Raw genomic sequence first — 17,001 nt, 5'->3', positions numbered from 1 at the left:
GAAATCTGTCCTCTGCCCTTGCCCCAATATCATCTAATGGGAGACAGAACGTCATATTTCAGTCTTTTAGATCATATCATCAGTTATTTTTTATAATCCCAAAACATTTCCTCTTCTTTAACGGCCTGATCCAGTGCCCATTGAAATCAATGGAAAAACTCTCACTGATTGACTGGGTATCAGGTCATGCTCTAAAAGAGTCGGCCGTGCAGTCTGAAAATATGCCAGCTTTCCCCCATTACTACAAAATACCAGGTTCTAAGTCTTCCTCAAAGTTTGCAAAGTACCCTTCTGTATCAATAGTCTTACAAGTAATCAATACAGCTCTGTGTGTAACACTCACGTTTGCTTGTCAGTAACCTCCTAGCAGACACCAGGCTGACTGGTCCCTTTGATCAAAATGCTACCAGCAATGTAACTTTAGCTAGCTGAACCCATAGTTCAGAGTTCCCAGGTTAATCTTTTCCTGATTTCAAATTAGCCAAAGTTTCCTCATTCTTTATTCTCAAGGAGCCTGCTCTAGAGAAGTGGTGGGCGTACTCAGCCCCCGTGACTTAAATGGGAAATTAATAGCACACTGGAGGAATGTAGCATCTCACAGATTGTAAATCCTCTACCCTCTTGTGTAGTGCATTTTCTTTCATTATTTGTTTAAAGAGAGTGTGATATCCTGATGGACACATTTTTACATTGCAACTGTGTATTTACATATTCTAGAGCTTACCTTCGAAAGATTTTATCTTTGTTTGTATAATATGAATCCAGCAAATTATCTAGTCATTGATGCTTAAGAGCAGTACTTCTTGCTGAAGTACTTTTCAGTTCTCCAAAGCACTTTCCCATCTGATTTCATATGGAGCCATATTGGAGGCAACAGGTGTGGTTCCCTCACAGGCTGATGAAGGTCACTGTTTAAAAGAGGCATCTTTAGAGATCGAAAAAAGTCTCTGGGCTTGATCCAAAGCTCTTTGAAGTCAATGGAAAGATTCCACTGCCTTCAGTGGTCACTGGATAAGTCCCTAGCTGTGGGTATGACAAACCAGATATTTATGCTGAAACAACTGAATCAAAACTAGGGATAACATTTTCAAAACTTGCTAAGTCACTGATGCAGATTTTATCCCAAATCTGAGCCTAAAATAATTAACATAATTGAAATAAAGCACTGCACTTCATTGCACTTATTTATACAGCACCTTTACTAAAATGTATTTATTATGTTTGCAGAATTCCTGCCATTTATTTAGTAATTTGTAATCATTACATTGTTTTCCTATGTGTTAATGTAGGAGGAAAAGCCAGGGCAATTTATTTTGTACCTTTTCATTTTCTTTTTCAGGTGAAGTTTTTGTACTAAATGATGGTGGAGAAGTTGACTTAGACTTGGGAAATTATGAAAGATTCTTGGACATCAACCTATATAAAGATAATAACATCACCACTGGAAAGATCTATCAACATGTAATCAATAAAGAAAGACATGGAGATTACTTGGGAAAGACAGTTCAAGGTACTTTCCGTGACGGGTTCGGTTACAGAGACCCCCTTGGGACTGTCACCTGATGTGCTGTGACTACCTCTAAGCCGGTTTTCTCTGCCAGTTTGGGCCTACAGAACCCTAATTTGTTGAGCCAGACATGCCAGTCTGCTCCAACACAGACCCAGGGTCTGAACCACGCGCTCCAAAGCTGCAGACTTAAATGAAAACAGCTTAAGAAGTGCTCCTGTCTCTAGCACTCACACACCCAGCTCCCAATGGGATCAAACCCCAAATAAATCCGTTTTATTTTGTATAAAGTGTATACAGGGTAAACTAATAAACTGTCCACCCTCTATAACATTGATAGAGAGATATACACGGTGTTTGGTCCCCCAGGTATTAATTGCTTACTCCGCGTTAATTAATAAGCAAAAGTGATTTTGTTAAGTATAAAAAGTAGGATTTAAGTGGTTCCAAGTAATAACAGACAGAACAAAGTTAGTTATCAAGCAAAATAAAACAAAACACACAAGTATAAGCCTAATATATTAAGAACTGATTACAGATAAAATCTCACCCTGAGATGTTCCAATAAGCTTCTTTTACAGACTGGACTCCTTCCTAGTCTGGGCCCAGTCCTTTCCCCGGTACAGTTCTTGTTAGCTCCAGCTCAGGTAGTAACTAGGGGATTTCTCATGATTGGAACCTCCTTTGTTCTGTTCCACCCCCTTATATAGCTTTGGCACAAGGCGGGAATCTTTTGCCTCTGTGGGTCCCCACCCCTCCTTCTAAATGGAAAAGCACCAGGTTTAAGATGGATTCCAGTACCAGGTGAAATGGTCACATGTCCTGTGAGACCCCAAGCCTTTATTCTTCCTGGCCTGACTCACAGGAAGGTTTGCAAGTAAACAGAGCCATTTACAACCAACTGTCCTAGTTGATGGGAGCCATCAAGATTCCAAACCACCATTAATGACCCACATGTTGCATAACTACAATAGGACCTCAGAGTTATAGTTCATATTTCTAGTTTCAGATACAAGAATGATACATGTATACAAATAGGACGATCACATTCAGTAGATTATAAGTTTTGTAATGATACCTTACAAGAGACCTTTTGCATGAATCATATTCCAGTTACATTATATTCACACTCATTAGCATATTTTCATAAAATCTTATGGAGTGCAACGTCACACTTTCCATGTAGGTTAAAGTCATGCAGATTATTTGAGTTTCTAATAAAGACTGTTTAGAACAATTACTTGGGTAACTTTTATTTACTCAGAGGGATACTGACATATTTGCATTACTGGATTAATGTGAATGAAGTGCTCACTTCAAATACTTTCCTGGATTTATGATAATTTTGTTGATAAATTGGGCAACTGAAATTGTAAGTTAATTTAGATCAAGGACAGTTTGAGTGCAGTAGGTAAGTGTGCTAAAGCTGCCTATTTTTCTAGTTGAGCACATTGTTCTGTCCTCCAGATGGTCCAGGAGGAGTTTGCTTCCCATGTGCATTCCAGTAATCAAGCTTTACTTGCATATATGTTTTCAAAGAGCAAATTTCAGTTGCATCTATAAATATTCAGGAACATCCTTTTCAATTTGCATGCAGTCATTCACACCGGAAGTGCTGGCATGCTCATCCATTCGGGTTTCAGAGGGTGCATACTGCATAGAGCAGCTGCTCTTTGCTGCCTTGACTAAACCCTTCCTCCTTGCCAACAAGATTTGGCCATACTTCAGTCTTCTGGAGGGACTTCTGCAGGCTCAAAGAAAGGAGGAACATGCCATGGGGCTGCTGCTTCCCCCTTTCATCTTCCCAGCTCACTGTGTTTTTCTCTCCTCTCTAAGTGGGAAGCAATATGTGGTCCTACATTAGGAAGTGCTTCCTTTTCTCATTTGCCTTGCAGTTGTTCCACACATTACTGATGCTGTTCAAGAATGGGTGATGAATCAGGCAAAGGTTCCTGTGGACAGTGACAAGAAAGAGCCACAAATATGTGTCATTGAGGCAAGTATGAAACTTCCCATCTTGGCAGATGTAATCCATGGGGTTGGTTATGTGTGATGAATAAACAGAACTTTCGTTTCCTCCCTTGTTTTGTGCTGTGTATATATGTCAGGCTGAGTTGATATGGATAGCAACAACAAAGACACACAAATACTGTATGGCCCTTGGCGTTGATTCTGAGTATGTTATGCACGGATTCCTCCCTGTGACTTCCATTAATGTGATTAAATCCCCATGCAGAGCATTGAAACTTGCTGAAGAGTGGCTCCTTAGGTACTGATACTCTCTTAAAGCAGCCAGTCAGTGTAATTAAGTTCCGGTGTATTTATTTTCACAAGCCATATACAATGGATTCCAGCTACGTACACTGGGTTAACAATATTAAGGAGCAGGACTTAATTTCCTTGATGATCTCAGAAATCATGACATCATAGTCAGTAGAAGAACTCTTCAAATCATAGTTTGCAATCTTCAAACCAAGGATCCTTTCAGGTTGTTCATGATCATGCTTTCAAGAATGTATCTAAGAACTTATGGATTGAGGTCACATTTTAGCTATTTTATTTTTAAGGTCTTGCAAAACAGTATAGTCCCTCCTGTATAAAGCACTTTGAGATGTAAGGACAAAAAGCACTACGTATGTGCTAGGTAGTACTATTTATTATCATTCAAGTTTCAATGAAATTTTTGAAGAAGACATGTCTGGGAATTCGAAGAAAGAGTATTTAATGGATTTTAAGGCCAGGAAGGACTATTATTATCATCTAGTCTGAACTCCAGCATAACGCAGGCCATAGACACTTATTTATTTCTGTATGAAGCTCATAGTTTCTTTTTGAACTATAGCATATCTTTTGGAAAAACAATCCAGCCTTGATTTTAGCCTCAGGTTTCGGCTTGATTAGAAAGATTCCACTATATTTATGAAGTGTACAATATAGATCCAACATTTGCTTTAAGCTTAGACAGAGCAATAAACAGAAAAGTGCACAGGAACTTCCTTATGTTAGGTAGGGGTGAGGCTTTCAGTGATTTTTTTTTCCAAATCAGGAAACTTTCTGTAGAGACCAAGACACACTCAAATACGGTTTCAAGGCTTTCAGGTTACAAATATAATTTATCAATTGCAAATTGTTGCAGTAAGTAGGTTTATTATATATATGTCAAATACAGTGAAGTCTTTGTGTGTGTGTGTGTGTGTGTGTGTGTGTGTGTTTTAATTTTAGTTGAACAAAAATGTGCAATGATTCCAGAGACCACAAGAGGGCACATCAGACCACATTCTGAGATAATTTTGCTTTTAACGATCTTGTTGGAAGACTGCTTATGCAGCTCCAGTCTTTCTATCTGTTTATGCAGCTCCAATCTAGCTATTGACAGGTTTCAGAGTAACAGCCGTGTTAGTCTGTATTCGCAAAAAGAAAAGGAGTACTTGTGGCACCGTAGAGACTAACCAATTTATTTGAGCATGAGCTTTCGTGAGCTACATCCGATGAAGTGAGCTGTAGCTCACGAAAGCTCATGCTCAAATAAATTGGTTAGTCTCTAAGGTGCCACAAGTACTCCTTTTCTTTTTGTGAATCTAGCTATTGCTGAATACCTTTCTTTATTAATTTAATTTATTCCTTACTTCTATCTTGTTCTGGCATAAAATGTTTCTAATTATTTCTGCTTTTACTAGGATGCCAAACTGGTGATGTGCAGTTTATCCCATTGTAGAGCTATGATAATAGCATTAGATGCCCTTTTCATATTTACCTCAGTTATTATTAATTCAGCAAACAGGAAACTAAAAAAACATTTTCATTCTCAATTACCAAATTGCAGTTTACTGTATTGATAACTTGATCCTTACTACTTGATTCAAGAATACAGGTGTCTCCAAGATACTGAAAATTGTATATAAAGCATATAGTTTTCGGTGTTAACAGACTTATTCTTGTGAAAAACTGTGCCCTCAGCATTGAAAGTGAATAAAATCAGCATTGAAAATGAGTAAAGTTTTCCACATGAAGTGGCCCATGTAATGATGCAAAGGCTCCTTACAAGATGTGCCTTCAGAACCATACTTCATTCATTCTCACTCTTACAACATGCACAACTGAGATGAGCAATTGAAATTTTCAGGGCTGACAAAGTAGAAATTAATTTTTTTAATTGACAGAGCAGTAGTAAATTCTAAGCCTTCTTTTTCAGCTGGGTGGAACTATTGGAGACATTGAAGGAATGCCATTTGTTGAGGCATTCAGACAGTTCCAGTTTAAGGCAAAAAGAGAAAACTTCTGCAATATCCACGTTAGCCTTGTACCACAGGTAAGTTAGTAAGATAATATATTTTCATTTTCAGTTAAGTTTTTCCCTGTACTGCATTCTATATAATTTTTTAGGAGTTGTAGTGGAGGGAGTCAGTGTTTTAAAGCTTAAAGAGACAATGGGTGAAATCCTTGCTCCTCTGAAGCCAGTGGGAGTTTTGCCATTGTTTTTACTGTAGCCAGGATTTCACCCAATATTCTTTAATTGTCTCCCTTTTAGTATTCCAGGTAATGTAACTGAAGACTAATAAAACTAACTCATCTGTGAGTTTACATCTGTTTTATACTGGTGAAATTTTTTTGTTCTATCTAACCATGACTTTTACGCCAATAAATAGATTAAAAGTTTTTTTTTAAAGTTGTAAATATTTATAGGCAAGTTTTTGGAAAGTAGACGTGGGGGACTGACAATACCACCATATTTTGCAGAATTTCTTTTGGATTATCCATATAGATAAAAAGGAGTCTATTCTGTCCTGATTTATATTAATCCATTTACAATTAATTTCAATGGTAGTTGAATGTGTATATTTGAGGACAGAGTTGTGTACTAAATTCCAATCAGTTCCACTTGTGGAAGGTCACTGAAGGCATGGCACTGTTTTGTGGAGTTTCCGAGCTATTACAGAAGGTCCAGTTTTGGATGTTTCTCCTCCACAGTTCTGAGCCCTATACTCTCTATAGACTGGTCTAAAAGAGACAGTTGGCCTGAATTAGTGCTGTTAGGCTAGAAATTCCAAAGGGTTTCTAATGCATAAAATAATACAGTGTTAGTATTCTCCATGCTAACATATTGTGCTTTGCTTTGATGTAGACCTTTTTCTCTTTATCAATATCCTTACTTTCACTGACATTTCTTTGTTTTTAACTATTGTCCTGATACTATAACTGAGTTACTGTTTCAGCCTTTAAAATATGTTTCCAGCCTAATGCTACTGGAGAACAGAAAACAAAACCTACACAGAACAGTGTTCGAGCGCTGAGAGGCCTAGGTTTGTCTCCGGATCTGGTGAGTTCATAAGGCTATGATAAAATCTGTGTTTATCGGTCATCTAGATATATTGGTGCATGTAAATAATTCAAAGCATAAGACTGCAGTTCTTTCTACTCGGAAAGGGGATCTGTCTTAGGCCTGCTCTGCACTAGAAAATTAAGTTGGTTTAATTGTGTCACGCAGGAGTATGAAAAACCCACATCCCTGAGCGCTGTAGTTCGCTGACCTAACCCCTAGTATAGGCAGTGCTATGTCAATGGAAGAATTCTTCTGTTGACCTAGCTACCACCTATAGGGGAGGCGGATTATCTATGCCAATGAGAGAATCCTTCCCATTGTCAGAGGTAGTGTCTAAATTGAAGTGCTATAGCAGCGCAGCTGCAGTCGTGCAGCTGTGCTGCTGTAGTATTTCAAGTGTAGACAAGCCCTTATGAGGGAGGGGAAGAAAGCAACTTGGACCATACCAGTGTACTAAAAAACCAAAGAAATTAAACTACAAAAATGTACTGAATGTCAATACACTTTAATCCCTAAAATATCCCTAGCTGTGCACTTCCCCTTAAAGAGTCTTATAGCCAAATCTCCATACGTGGCTTTAAAAGTCTAGGGTTAAGGTTGGATCTATTCTGAGAGGAATTCTTGGGATGTGAGGCTGCATCATCAGTTTTACTAATGAGTTCAGAAAAATAATCCATCATTTGAAAATGTGTGTCCAATTAAAATATTGATGTTCAGACCAACAATTTAATTATAAAATGTGTGAATGATGTGCAAAGGTGTCGCATTATTTCCTCAACCTGGCCTGTATCACAGGGGAAGCGGGGGGGGGGTGGGGGGGAGGCAGAAAGCAGGCTCCAAAGAGCCACTGTGTCCTTCCTCATGCAGGAGAGGCCAGCACACTACCTAGCAAAGATATGCTTGTTCTCCGAATAAAATATGCTGGACTGTGTAGAAGCTTGTCATGGGGAACTTTGTCTTCGGAGCAGAGGGGAGACAGATTGCGATGATCTGAGCCAGAATCTGCTTCCTGGTCTGCTCTAGTAGCAGCCCTTTGCTTGGGTTCTGGGCAAAACCATAATAAAGTTCTAAGGGCTCAGCTCTGCAAGGTGTTGGGCATTCCCTTAATGTCCTGAGCTTCTTCCTGCTCCCACTGACTCTGTTGGGAGTTGAAGCTGCTTAGCACTTCATAGAATTGTGTAGTATCTTACAATATCAAGCCCCTAGTAAGATACATAACTCTGCTGTTTGGTATAATTATGTTATTGTACAATGACAACATACACAAGTAAAGATTGTGTTCTGCCTTTTTTTTGGTAAATTTTCTCTTTCCTGAACCTTTCCAAGAGAGAGAACTGTTTAGTTCATATGTTATTCTGGATAAATGCTACTGTTTCAGTCATAAAGTACATCCTTGTGTTTGGAATACCAATTAAGTGTAATTTGGTAGAACAAAGTTATTGAATTTTGTTCCTTTCACAGGTAAATCAATAATCTCAGTAATGAACACTGCAAAATTAATCAATCTGCCAGCACTTTGAAAGCCTGGCCCTTTGTGCCTTTCCCAGACAGAACTCCCATGGAGTGTTTGGGCTATCTACATTGTACTTGTGGCAGACTTGTTAAACTTTGCCAATTTTCTTTTCTAAAATCCAATAAATAAAAATGGACTTTCCGATTACCTTAATTTCTACAAATTGGAAGCCTCCTATCCAGCAGAGATCATAAAATAAATGAATATGTTTTTTATAACTCATTAAACTAAATGTGTTTTTGTGGTTCATTATAAAAATGTTAATATTTGTATGTGTGGGGGGAATGTTCCAGAATCAGTTGTCCATACTAACTATAACAAATTTTAAAATTATATCTCATAAATCACCTGAATGGTTTAAATGTGGTAAGACGGAATACTGTTTGTTAAAGAACATTCAAATCCTGTCCGTTTATTTTCTGATACAAAGGAAGAAATGTAAGATGCAAAAAAACCCCCAAACAAACAAGCAAATACAAACCAACCCCAAAGAAAACACACACTGGCAAATTCCAAAACTTAAAAGTAATCTTAAAAAGAACAGTTGAGACTGTTAAGTCACAGTGAATTCACCTCTATGTATAATAAACAAACACATTAGTGTTATCAAGAATAAAAGAACTATTTAATTATCACCCAACAACCCTAATGCTTACTCAAAATAAATACTATTCTGTCATTAGGAAACTCGAAAAATAAACAGTATGATGCAGTTATGAAAAGGAAACAATTCTATATGTACACTTCAATGATCCATATCAATAAGCCTGTAATGCAAGACTACCTACTTAATTTTATCATACATTAATAACATTACATAATTTTCCTATTAAACTATGTACATATTACTATCAAGGAAAAAACAATTATAGGCACTGTACCAGTTTTTTTTACTGTTAATGGATAAATATATTAACCAATATTTCCCATTTAAAAATATCTATTTAAAGAAAATATTTAGCTACTGAAATCAAGCTAATAAAAAATACGTAAAGTCAAACAATCCATAGATTGGCATTAAGGTTGTTTCATTGTGATGCATTTTCTGTCATCTGATAATGATAATGTCTACAGTTATATGTAGGGTAGGTAAGATTTATTATCTTAGCTTCTCATTTCTTTGCTTTATTTCAGTTTTCACTGTTTAAAAAACAGTGCCTATATTTTCATTCTAGGCTGTCTTAACATCCATTAGAATACAGTTATCAAAATCCCTTAATCGTAACTGCAACATCATCAGTTTGGTAAAGGACATGATAGGTAACCACACTGTTGTGACTTAAAAAGAAAAGGAGGACTTGTGGCACCTTAGAGACTAACAAATTTAGTCTCTAAGGTGCCACAAGTCCTCCTTTTCTTTTTGCGGATACAGACTAACACGGCTGCTACTCTGAAACCTGTTGTGACTTAGTAACTTTAACTGGTTTTGATGCAAAGTTTTCACTCATACCCAATATTTCAGGATTTAGGGCCTAAATTTCAAACTCTGTTGCATGCAATTAACTTCAGACACAAAATGGGCACCTGATTTCTGGAGATAGTTAAAGTAATTGCCTGTGCCTTATTGTGAAAATTAGACTTTTAAAAACTGTTAATTTTTGAGTGTGGAATGAAAGGAAAACAGATTAATGTAGTCACTTTCCCATATCCTGAATTCAGGCATAAGAACAATAATGTTCCTACTATCTGTAGCTGTTGACCACTAAAACAGAGTGGAGTAGTCTTCTTCTAAGCTAAAGAGCTTTGAAAATAGAGCACAATCTCTATACATCCAAGGGACTCCCTCATGACATCTTGAAAAATTATATCTTGTCTGGTTGCCAATGCTGCCTCCTTGAATTATATAATTCCTACTGTGAACCTGTATTTTATTGCTTTGGGAAATATAAACCAGCAGTTTTTTATTTCCTGCTATTGCTGATGCATTTAATTTTATGACTCCATTAGCAATAATTTTACCGCATCATGCAGACAATTCTTACCTCCTGGTGTCACCCTCTTGGAAGCTGTGTGTTAAGAATTGTAGACTTCTCTGTAATATCTTGAACACACATTGTCATGGTTGATAAAGCCTTTCTCCAAGACAGAAGTCAATTTTTAAGTGTAACTGAATATTCATCCACATTTAGGTAAAGGGAATTTAAAAATTACTTACATAATTCTTCTTTAACGATTAGAACTTGCACTAGTTCTTTCTTTATGGTTTGCATTACATTTTTCCATACTGGAGTACCTGTTTTAAGGGTAGGCAAAATAAAATTCAGTTGGCATGTATTTTACTTAGCAAAGTGATCAAGGAGTAAGAGCAAGTTTACTGAACAAAAAGGCTTTTTAAAAATATAATCAGCACTTGCACACAAACAAATCATAAATAGGGGGGAAAGGCATTCTGTGTTTGTACAGTGCCTGATATCATGGGGACTAAGGCTCCTACATGCTATGGTAACATAAATAATAATTGAGAAATTAATCACTTAACATCTGTCCTGGGAAAAAAATTCCTTGTTGGTAAAAATTGCAAATATTTCTACAAATTCGCAAATGTCCTGCTTTCAGCACAAAGGATTCACAGATATAAATACATCAGAAAAAGGGAATTGGAAGGTTAGAAAAGAAAAGAAACTCCTCTCTTTGGTCTGTTGATCTTCTCTTTCAGGGACACAGAGCAGCTCCCAGGTCCACTGGGCAGCAGTCAGGTGAATTACAAACAAACCAAAATGTACTGTTAAGGTACTGGAAGGATAAAGAAAGTCATGTAAATAAACAAAGGATAACTGACAAAAACACAACAAACTTGGTGATAATGTATCACACTTTTGACTCTCCTTATTCTTTGCTATTTTGTGTGTTACTCAAATGATACCTGAAGAGTAAACTAGTAAAGCATGAAAGAATAAAGAGTAGGGTCAGGAAGAAGGGGAGAATTGAGGAGGATGATAGAGAGGTAGCGTTGGAAGCAGAGGAAGCAATGGAAATATAAAAAGTAGAAAACAGGAAAGTAGGTGAATAAAGGTATGGATATGTTGGTGGAGATCTGATGTAGCTATCTCTTGTTAAATGGTATTTATGTGTGTTATGATATATTGTAGAACTAACAGAAAAAAATTATTTGTCCAGGCTGTTGTTTCTTGAGAGGTCAATCTTTTCCATATTTAATGTTGAGGAGCTTCCATTTACTTAGAGTCTTTTCCTATCTTATTTTTCCATGCCTCTTATTTATGATGTATTTTGACAGATAGTCTGCAGAAGTACAAAGCCTATAGAAATGGCGGTGAAGGAAAAGATTTCCATGTTTTGCCATGTGGAACCTGAACAGGTTTGTACTTTCAGACTTCCTTGGCCATCATCTTTCTTTTTCTCAAACTATACAATTATGATTTTTCTAGTTTTATACACCTTAAATATCTGAATATATTTCTGTTTTTAATCTCCAAGAAATACTTGTTTCAATAATCCACTGATTTTTAAATTGCAAGCAATTATATGATGAAATATAAAATAATCAATATATAAAATATAAACTACTCAAAAGTATTGGTTATTGTTTACATGTTAATTTTGGTATGTCAAATAGCCTTTAATAATTTTGTCACGCTTACTACAAAGGATCCAATTACAGATTGTTTATAAAGGGTTAAGAATTAGATTTTGAATACATGTTTAATCAGTTGTTATAAATTGTTAGAACAATACTTCAGAAGGTTGCTTGAAACCATGGTTTATAATAACCTATAACAGCTTTTACTGATGTATCTATAACCATGTATAGCATCCTATTTATGTCTTTAATGTGCGTATAACATTTACATCAGTTATTAATCCTTTGTAAACTTTTTATAACATCACCATTAGCAGTGACTAAATTGTCAATGGCTCTTCAGTACCCCAAAATAAACATGCAAATACTATCCAATATTTCTGGAGTATTAAAGCTTTTACATGTTAACAAGCATAATAGATTCATACGTGGCTCGTGTAGACACTACAGTTCTTCTCTGAGTGTGTCAGTGTGGCTCCCATTGTAGGTGCACATGCACTTGATGCATATGAGACTGGAGTTTGTTTGAATAGCAGTGTTGGTCGGAGCCATGCATGCACCCAGTGCTGCCTCATGCTCCTGAATGAGAGCATAAGGGCCTGAATGGCCACAACCCTCCCTCAGTTCCTTCTTACCACCTATGGCCCAGACTTCTTCTCTAGAAGGGTGGGGGTCAGCCAAGGCTCATTACTAGACACCTCGATTCTTCAATGGCCTTGGGGACCTCTTTATGCCTTTCTGCCGATTCTTCTGATTCCCAGGGGAATATCCACGATTAGATGTGACAAGGCTGCGATCATCCCGATAGCCTCTTACTGGATGAGACAGTTCTGGTGTCAGATCTATTGTAGATGTCCGAGGTGGCCTCTTAGCCAGCGCCTAACCTGCCCACACATATCTTAGAGCAAAGATCAGATACTGCACCCAGACTCACAAGTCATAGCACCTGATAGCTTGGTGGTCGGCTGATTGAACACTACTTGCAGAGACTGCTCCCTACAGATTCAAGAAATTCTCAGACAGAGCTAGAAACTTTCCACCAGGAAGACCTGTGTCCCGAAATGGAAAAGATTTTCTGTGTGGGAAGTCCAAAACAATAGGGACCCATTAGAGGACCTGGCACTGAAGATTCTCAGCTACATGTTGCTCCTGAAGCATGCAGGACAAGCATTTTACATTCTCAGGATTCACCTTGCAGCAATATTGGTCTGCCATAATCTAGTACAGTCATACTCTAACTTCTTTCATCTGATGGTATTGAAATTCCTCCAGGGCCTCCTTTATACTTAAACTCTGGTTAGACACCGACGACTATGTGGGACCTCAGCATTATTCGCCTAAAAACTCATGGAGCCTCCTTTTAAACTACTGTGGGATTGCTCATTATACCACCCACTGTCAAGATGGTGTCTCTGGTGGCCATCCCTCAGCACAGAGGATCAGTGAGTTCTAAGCCCTCATAGCTGGGCTGCCTTTCACATCCTTCCATAGCGATAAAGTGATGTTGAAATCACACCCCAGGTTCATCCCTAAAGGAGTCTTAGAATTTCACCTGAACCAGTCAGTCACCCTACCAGTCTTCTTCTCAAAGCTGCATTTGACTCTGGGATAAAAGAAGCTGTATACTAGGATGTATCCAGAGCTTTGCTCAATGATCTTAACAGGACCAAGCCTTTCAGGCTGAATCCAAACTTCTTTGTGGATATTTCTGGTCCATCAAAAGGCCAAGCCATCTTGTCACAGAGACTGTAAGTGGATCACAAAGTTCATTTTCCGCCTACTATCAGATGGCTGATGAGTCTCTCCCTCCGAACTTCAAGACACACTTCACTGGGGCAAAGGCAGCAAGTGTCCAGTGCCTGTTTCAGGAATGTTTCAGTCTTTGAGATCTTGCAGCCTGCAGCAACCCACTGACTTTTGTTTAAATATTATATCCTTGACATGGCAGCCAGATCCCAACTTTTGGAAAGGAGTGCTTCAATTGCTGTTTGACTGATGCAGCTGGAACTTCTCACTCCTATCATCCAGAGAGGTTACCGCTTGCCAGTCACCTACAGCAGGATCCACGCTGACACATAGTCGCAGGAGAAAGAATGGTTATTTACCTTACAGTAACAAGAACAGGAGTGCTTGTGGCACCTTAGAGACTAACAAATTTATTAGAGCATAAGCTTTCGTGAGCTACAGCTCACTTCATCGGATGCATAGAATGGAACATATAGTAAGATATGTGTATGTGTATATATATATATATATTATGTGTATATATATACACATACAGATAAGTTGGAAGTTACCGTACAAACTGTAAGAGGCTAGTTAGTTAAGATGAGCTATTATCAGCAGGAGAAAAATAAACTTTTGTAGTGATTATCACAAAAGTTTTTTTTCTCCTGCTGATAATAGCTCATCTTAACTAATTTGCCTCTCACAGTTTGTATAGTAATATTTAACTTATCTGCATGTATATGTGTGTGTGTGTGTGTCTATATCTATATCTATCTATATCTTACTATATGTTCCATTCTATGCATCCAGTGAAGTGAGCTGTAGCTCACGAAAGCTTATGCTCAAATAAATTGGTTAGTCTCTAAGGTGCCACAAGTACTCCTGTTCTTTTTGTGAATACAGACTAACACGGCTGCTACTCTGAAACCTTACAGTAACAGTAGTTCTTTGAGATGTCATCAATGTGGATGCCACGACCTGTCCTCCATCCCTTCTTTTTGGAGTCCCTGGCTAACACGAGCTTTGAATTGTGAGGGAACTGAGGGAGGGTTGCAGTTACCCCAACCTTTGGGTCCTTCTATGGGTGCACTAAAGAGAACAGAGTGCAGGCGCAGCCCTAATAACACAGTTAGTCAAAAAACTCCGCTATTCCATGCATGAGACACATGCCCACCTACAGTGGGATCTACACTGACTACAACATCTTGAAGAACTGCAGTTACTGTGGGGGTAACTAGCCATTCCTTATCAAGCAGATCTCCATACATGACATCAAGAGAGGGCATATAGATTCATACTCAGGACTTTAGATTCCACAATTTCCTGCAGGCTAAATATAGTGAGCTTAATTATTGACAATTTGGTCACACTTTATATTGAGAGTACATTTATAAATATATTTTTGAATTGGAACGTCTACCATTTGACTGCATAATATAGTGTGGTTAAGAAAACCCTCCATTACTGAAAACACCATTAACTCTTTAGGCCCCAGTAGAGAGCTTTTCTTTGCAAATAGGAAGCAGGCTCCATTCATGTTCTTTCTTCAGGCAATAAATATACTGCAATGTATGTTTGTTTGTTTGTTTATTTGTTAAAAAGGAAAACCAACTTGATCTCTAACTTTTTGTGGGGCCTCACATATAAACAGATCTTAGTATTAATATTTTAAAACACACTAGATATGTTTACATCTGGAACACACACTATGCGTCCAGATTCTGCAAACACACGTGGGTAGCAACATTGACCTCAATGGCGTTACTCGCATGTATGTTCATAGGACTGAGGCCTTTGTCACAGTGAAGCATTTTCTTCAGCGCCTAGCACAGTCCTGGTCCATGACTAGGTCTCCTAGGTGTTATGGTAATACAAATAATAATAATAATAATAATACATAGCTTGTCCACTACTCTGGTGGGGTAAAGAAGGGAAATGTTGAGGGAATCCTCATCTTTATACTTTAAATAGCTTTTCTTTACAGATAAGTGATTGAGAGGGACATTAAACATTGATTATGTTGCTTTATCTAATTTTAGTATACGGGCAAAGTATATGTATTGAATTACATTTGTTCTGTAGGTATGAATCTCCTTAGCTTTTATGTTTCGTATGCAAGTATTTAGAAGACCAATTTTCGTTTATAATCGCAATTTATTTACTAGGTGATATTTATCCATGATGTTTCTTCCACTTACCGAGTGCCGATCCTGTTGGAAGAACAAGGCATTATTAAATATTTTAAACAGAGATTAAACCTACCTATTGATGACCAACCAAGTGATCTTCTTTTCAAATGGAAGAAAATGGCAGGCAGGTATTGTAACTCTTATTACGTTTTCTCAAAGTTTTTAAATCATTATGAATATAAGACTCTGGGTCAGGTCCTGAATTGGCATAAGTGATATAGTTCCACTGTACTCAGTGTAGCAATGCTGACTTATGCCTGCTGAGGCTATGGCCTTCTAAGTTTAAAAATTTTTATGTTTTTTTTAAAATGGGGTATTTTATGATCTTATTTTTAGAAAAGAAACATTTGTTAGAATTAGGGCTGTCAAACAATTAAAAAATTAATCATGATTAATCGCATGATTCAAAAAATTAATTGTGATTAATCGCACTGTTAAACAATAATAGAATACCATTTATTTAAATATTTTGGATGCTTTCTACATTTTCAAATATATTGATTTGAATTACAACACAGAATACAAAGTATACAGTGCTCACTTTATATTTATTTTTGATTACAAGTATTTGCACTGTAAAACAACAAAAGAAATAGTATTTTTCGATTCACCTAATACAAGTACTGTAGAGGAATCTCTTTATCATGAAAGTTGAACTTACAAATGTAGAATCATGTAAAAAAATCCTGCATTAAAAAATAAAACAATGTTAAACTTTGCATGTCCTGCAAGTCCACTCAGTCCTAGTTCTTGTTCAGCCAATCGCTCAGACAAACAAGTTTGTTTAAATTTGCAGGAGATAATGCTACCTGCTTCTTGTTTACAATGTCACCTGAAAGTGAGAAAAGGTGTTCTCATGGTATTGTTGTAGCCGGCGTTGCAAGATATTTATAAGCCAGATGCGCTAAAGATTCATATGTCCCTTCATGCGTCAACCACCATTCCAGGGGACATGCATCCATGCTGATGATGGGTTCTGTTCAATAATGATCCAAAGCAGTGCGGACCAACGCATGTTCATTTTCATTATCTGAGTCAGATGCCACCAGCAGAAGGTTGATTTCCTTTTTTGGTGGTTCAGGTGCTGTAGTTTCTGCATTGGAGTGTTGCTCTTTGAAGACTTCTGACAGCATGCTCCACACCTCATCCCTCTCAAATTTTGGAAGGCACTTCAGATCCTTAAGCCTTCGGTTGAGTGCTGTAGCT

The 17,001-nt window shown here is 37.5% G+C and overlaps 1 protein-coding gene across 6 annotated transcripts in view; it reads left to right on the top strand.

Moving 5' to 3' along the window:
• Positions 1-17,001, top strand: part of CTPS2 (CTP synthase 2) — a 145,576-nt gene that overhangs the window by 19,021 nt on the left and 109,554 nt on the right. For all 6 annotated transcript variants that reach the window (XM_077816266.1, XM_077816252.1, XM_077816226.1 and 3 more), the window contains 6 exons: positions 1,340-1,510; positions 3,403-3,503; positions 5,700-5,816; positions 6,741-6,824; positions 11,576-11,656; positions 15,772-15,923. In XM_077816266.1, coding sequence (XP_077672392.1) covers positions 1,340-1,510; positions 3,403-3,503; positions 5,700-5,816; positions 6,741-6,824; positions 11,576-11,656; positions 15,772-15,923 — 706 coding nt within the window. The remainder of the gene's footprint in view (positions 1-1,339; positions 1,511-3,402; positions 3,504-5,699; positions 5,817-6,740; positions 6,825-11,575; positions 11,657-15,771; positions 15,924-17,001) is intronic.

The sequence above is a fragment of the Eretmochelys imbricata genome, chromosome 1 (genome assembly GCF_965152235.1).
Source record: "Eretmochelys imbricata isolate rEreImb1 chromosome 1, rEreImb1.hap1, whole genome shotgun sequence".
NCBI lineage: Eukaryota > Metazoa > Chordata > Testudines > Cheloniidae > Eretmochelys > Eretmochelys imbricata.
The sequence above is the reverse complement of the archived record's forward strand: the minus strand, read 5'-3'. Positions and strand labels throughout refer to the sequence as shown.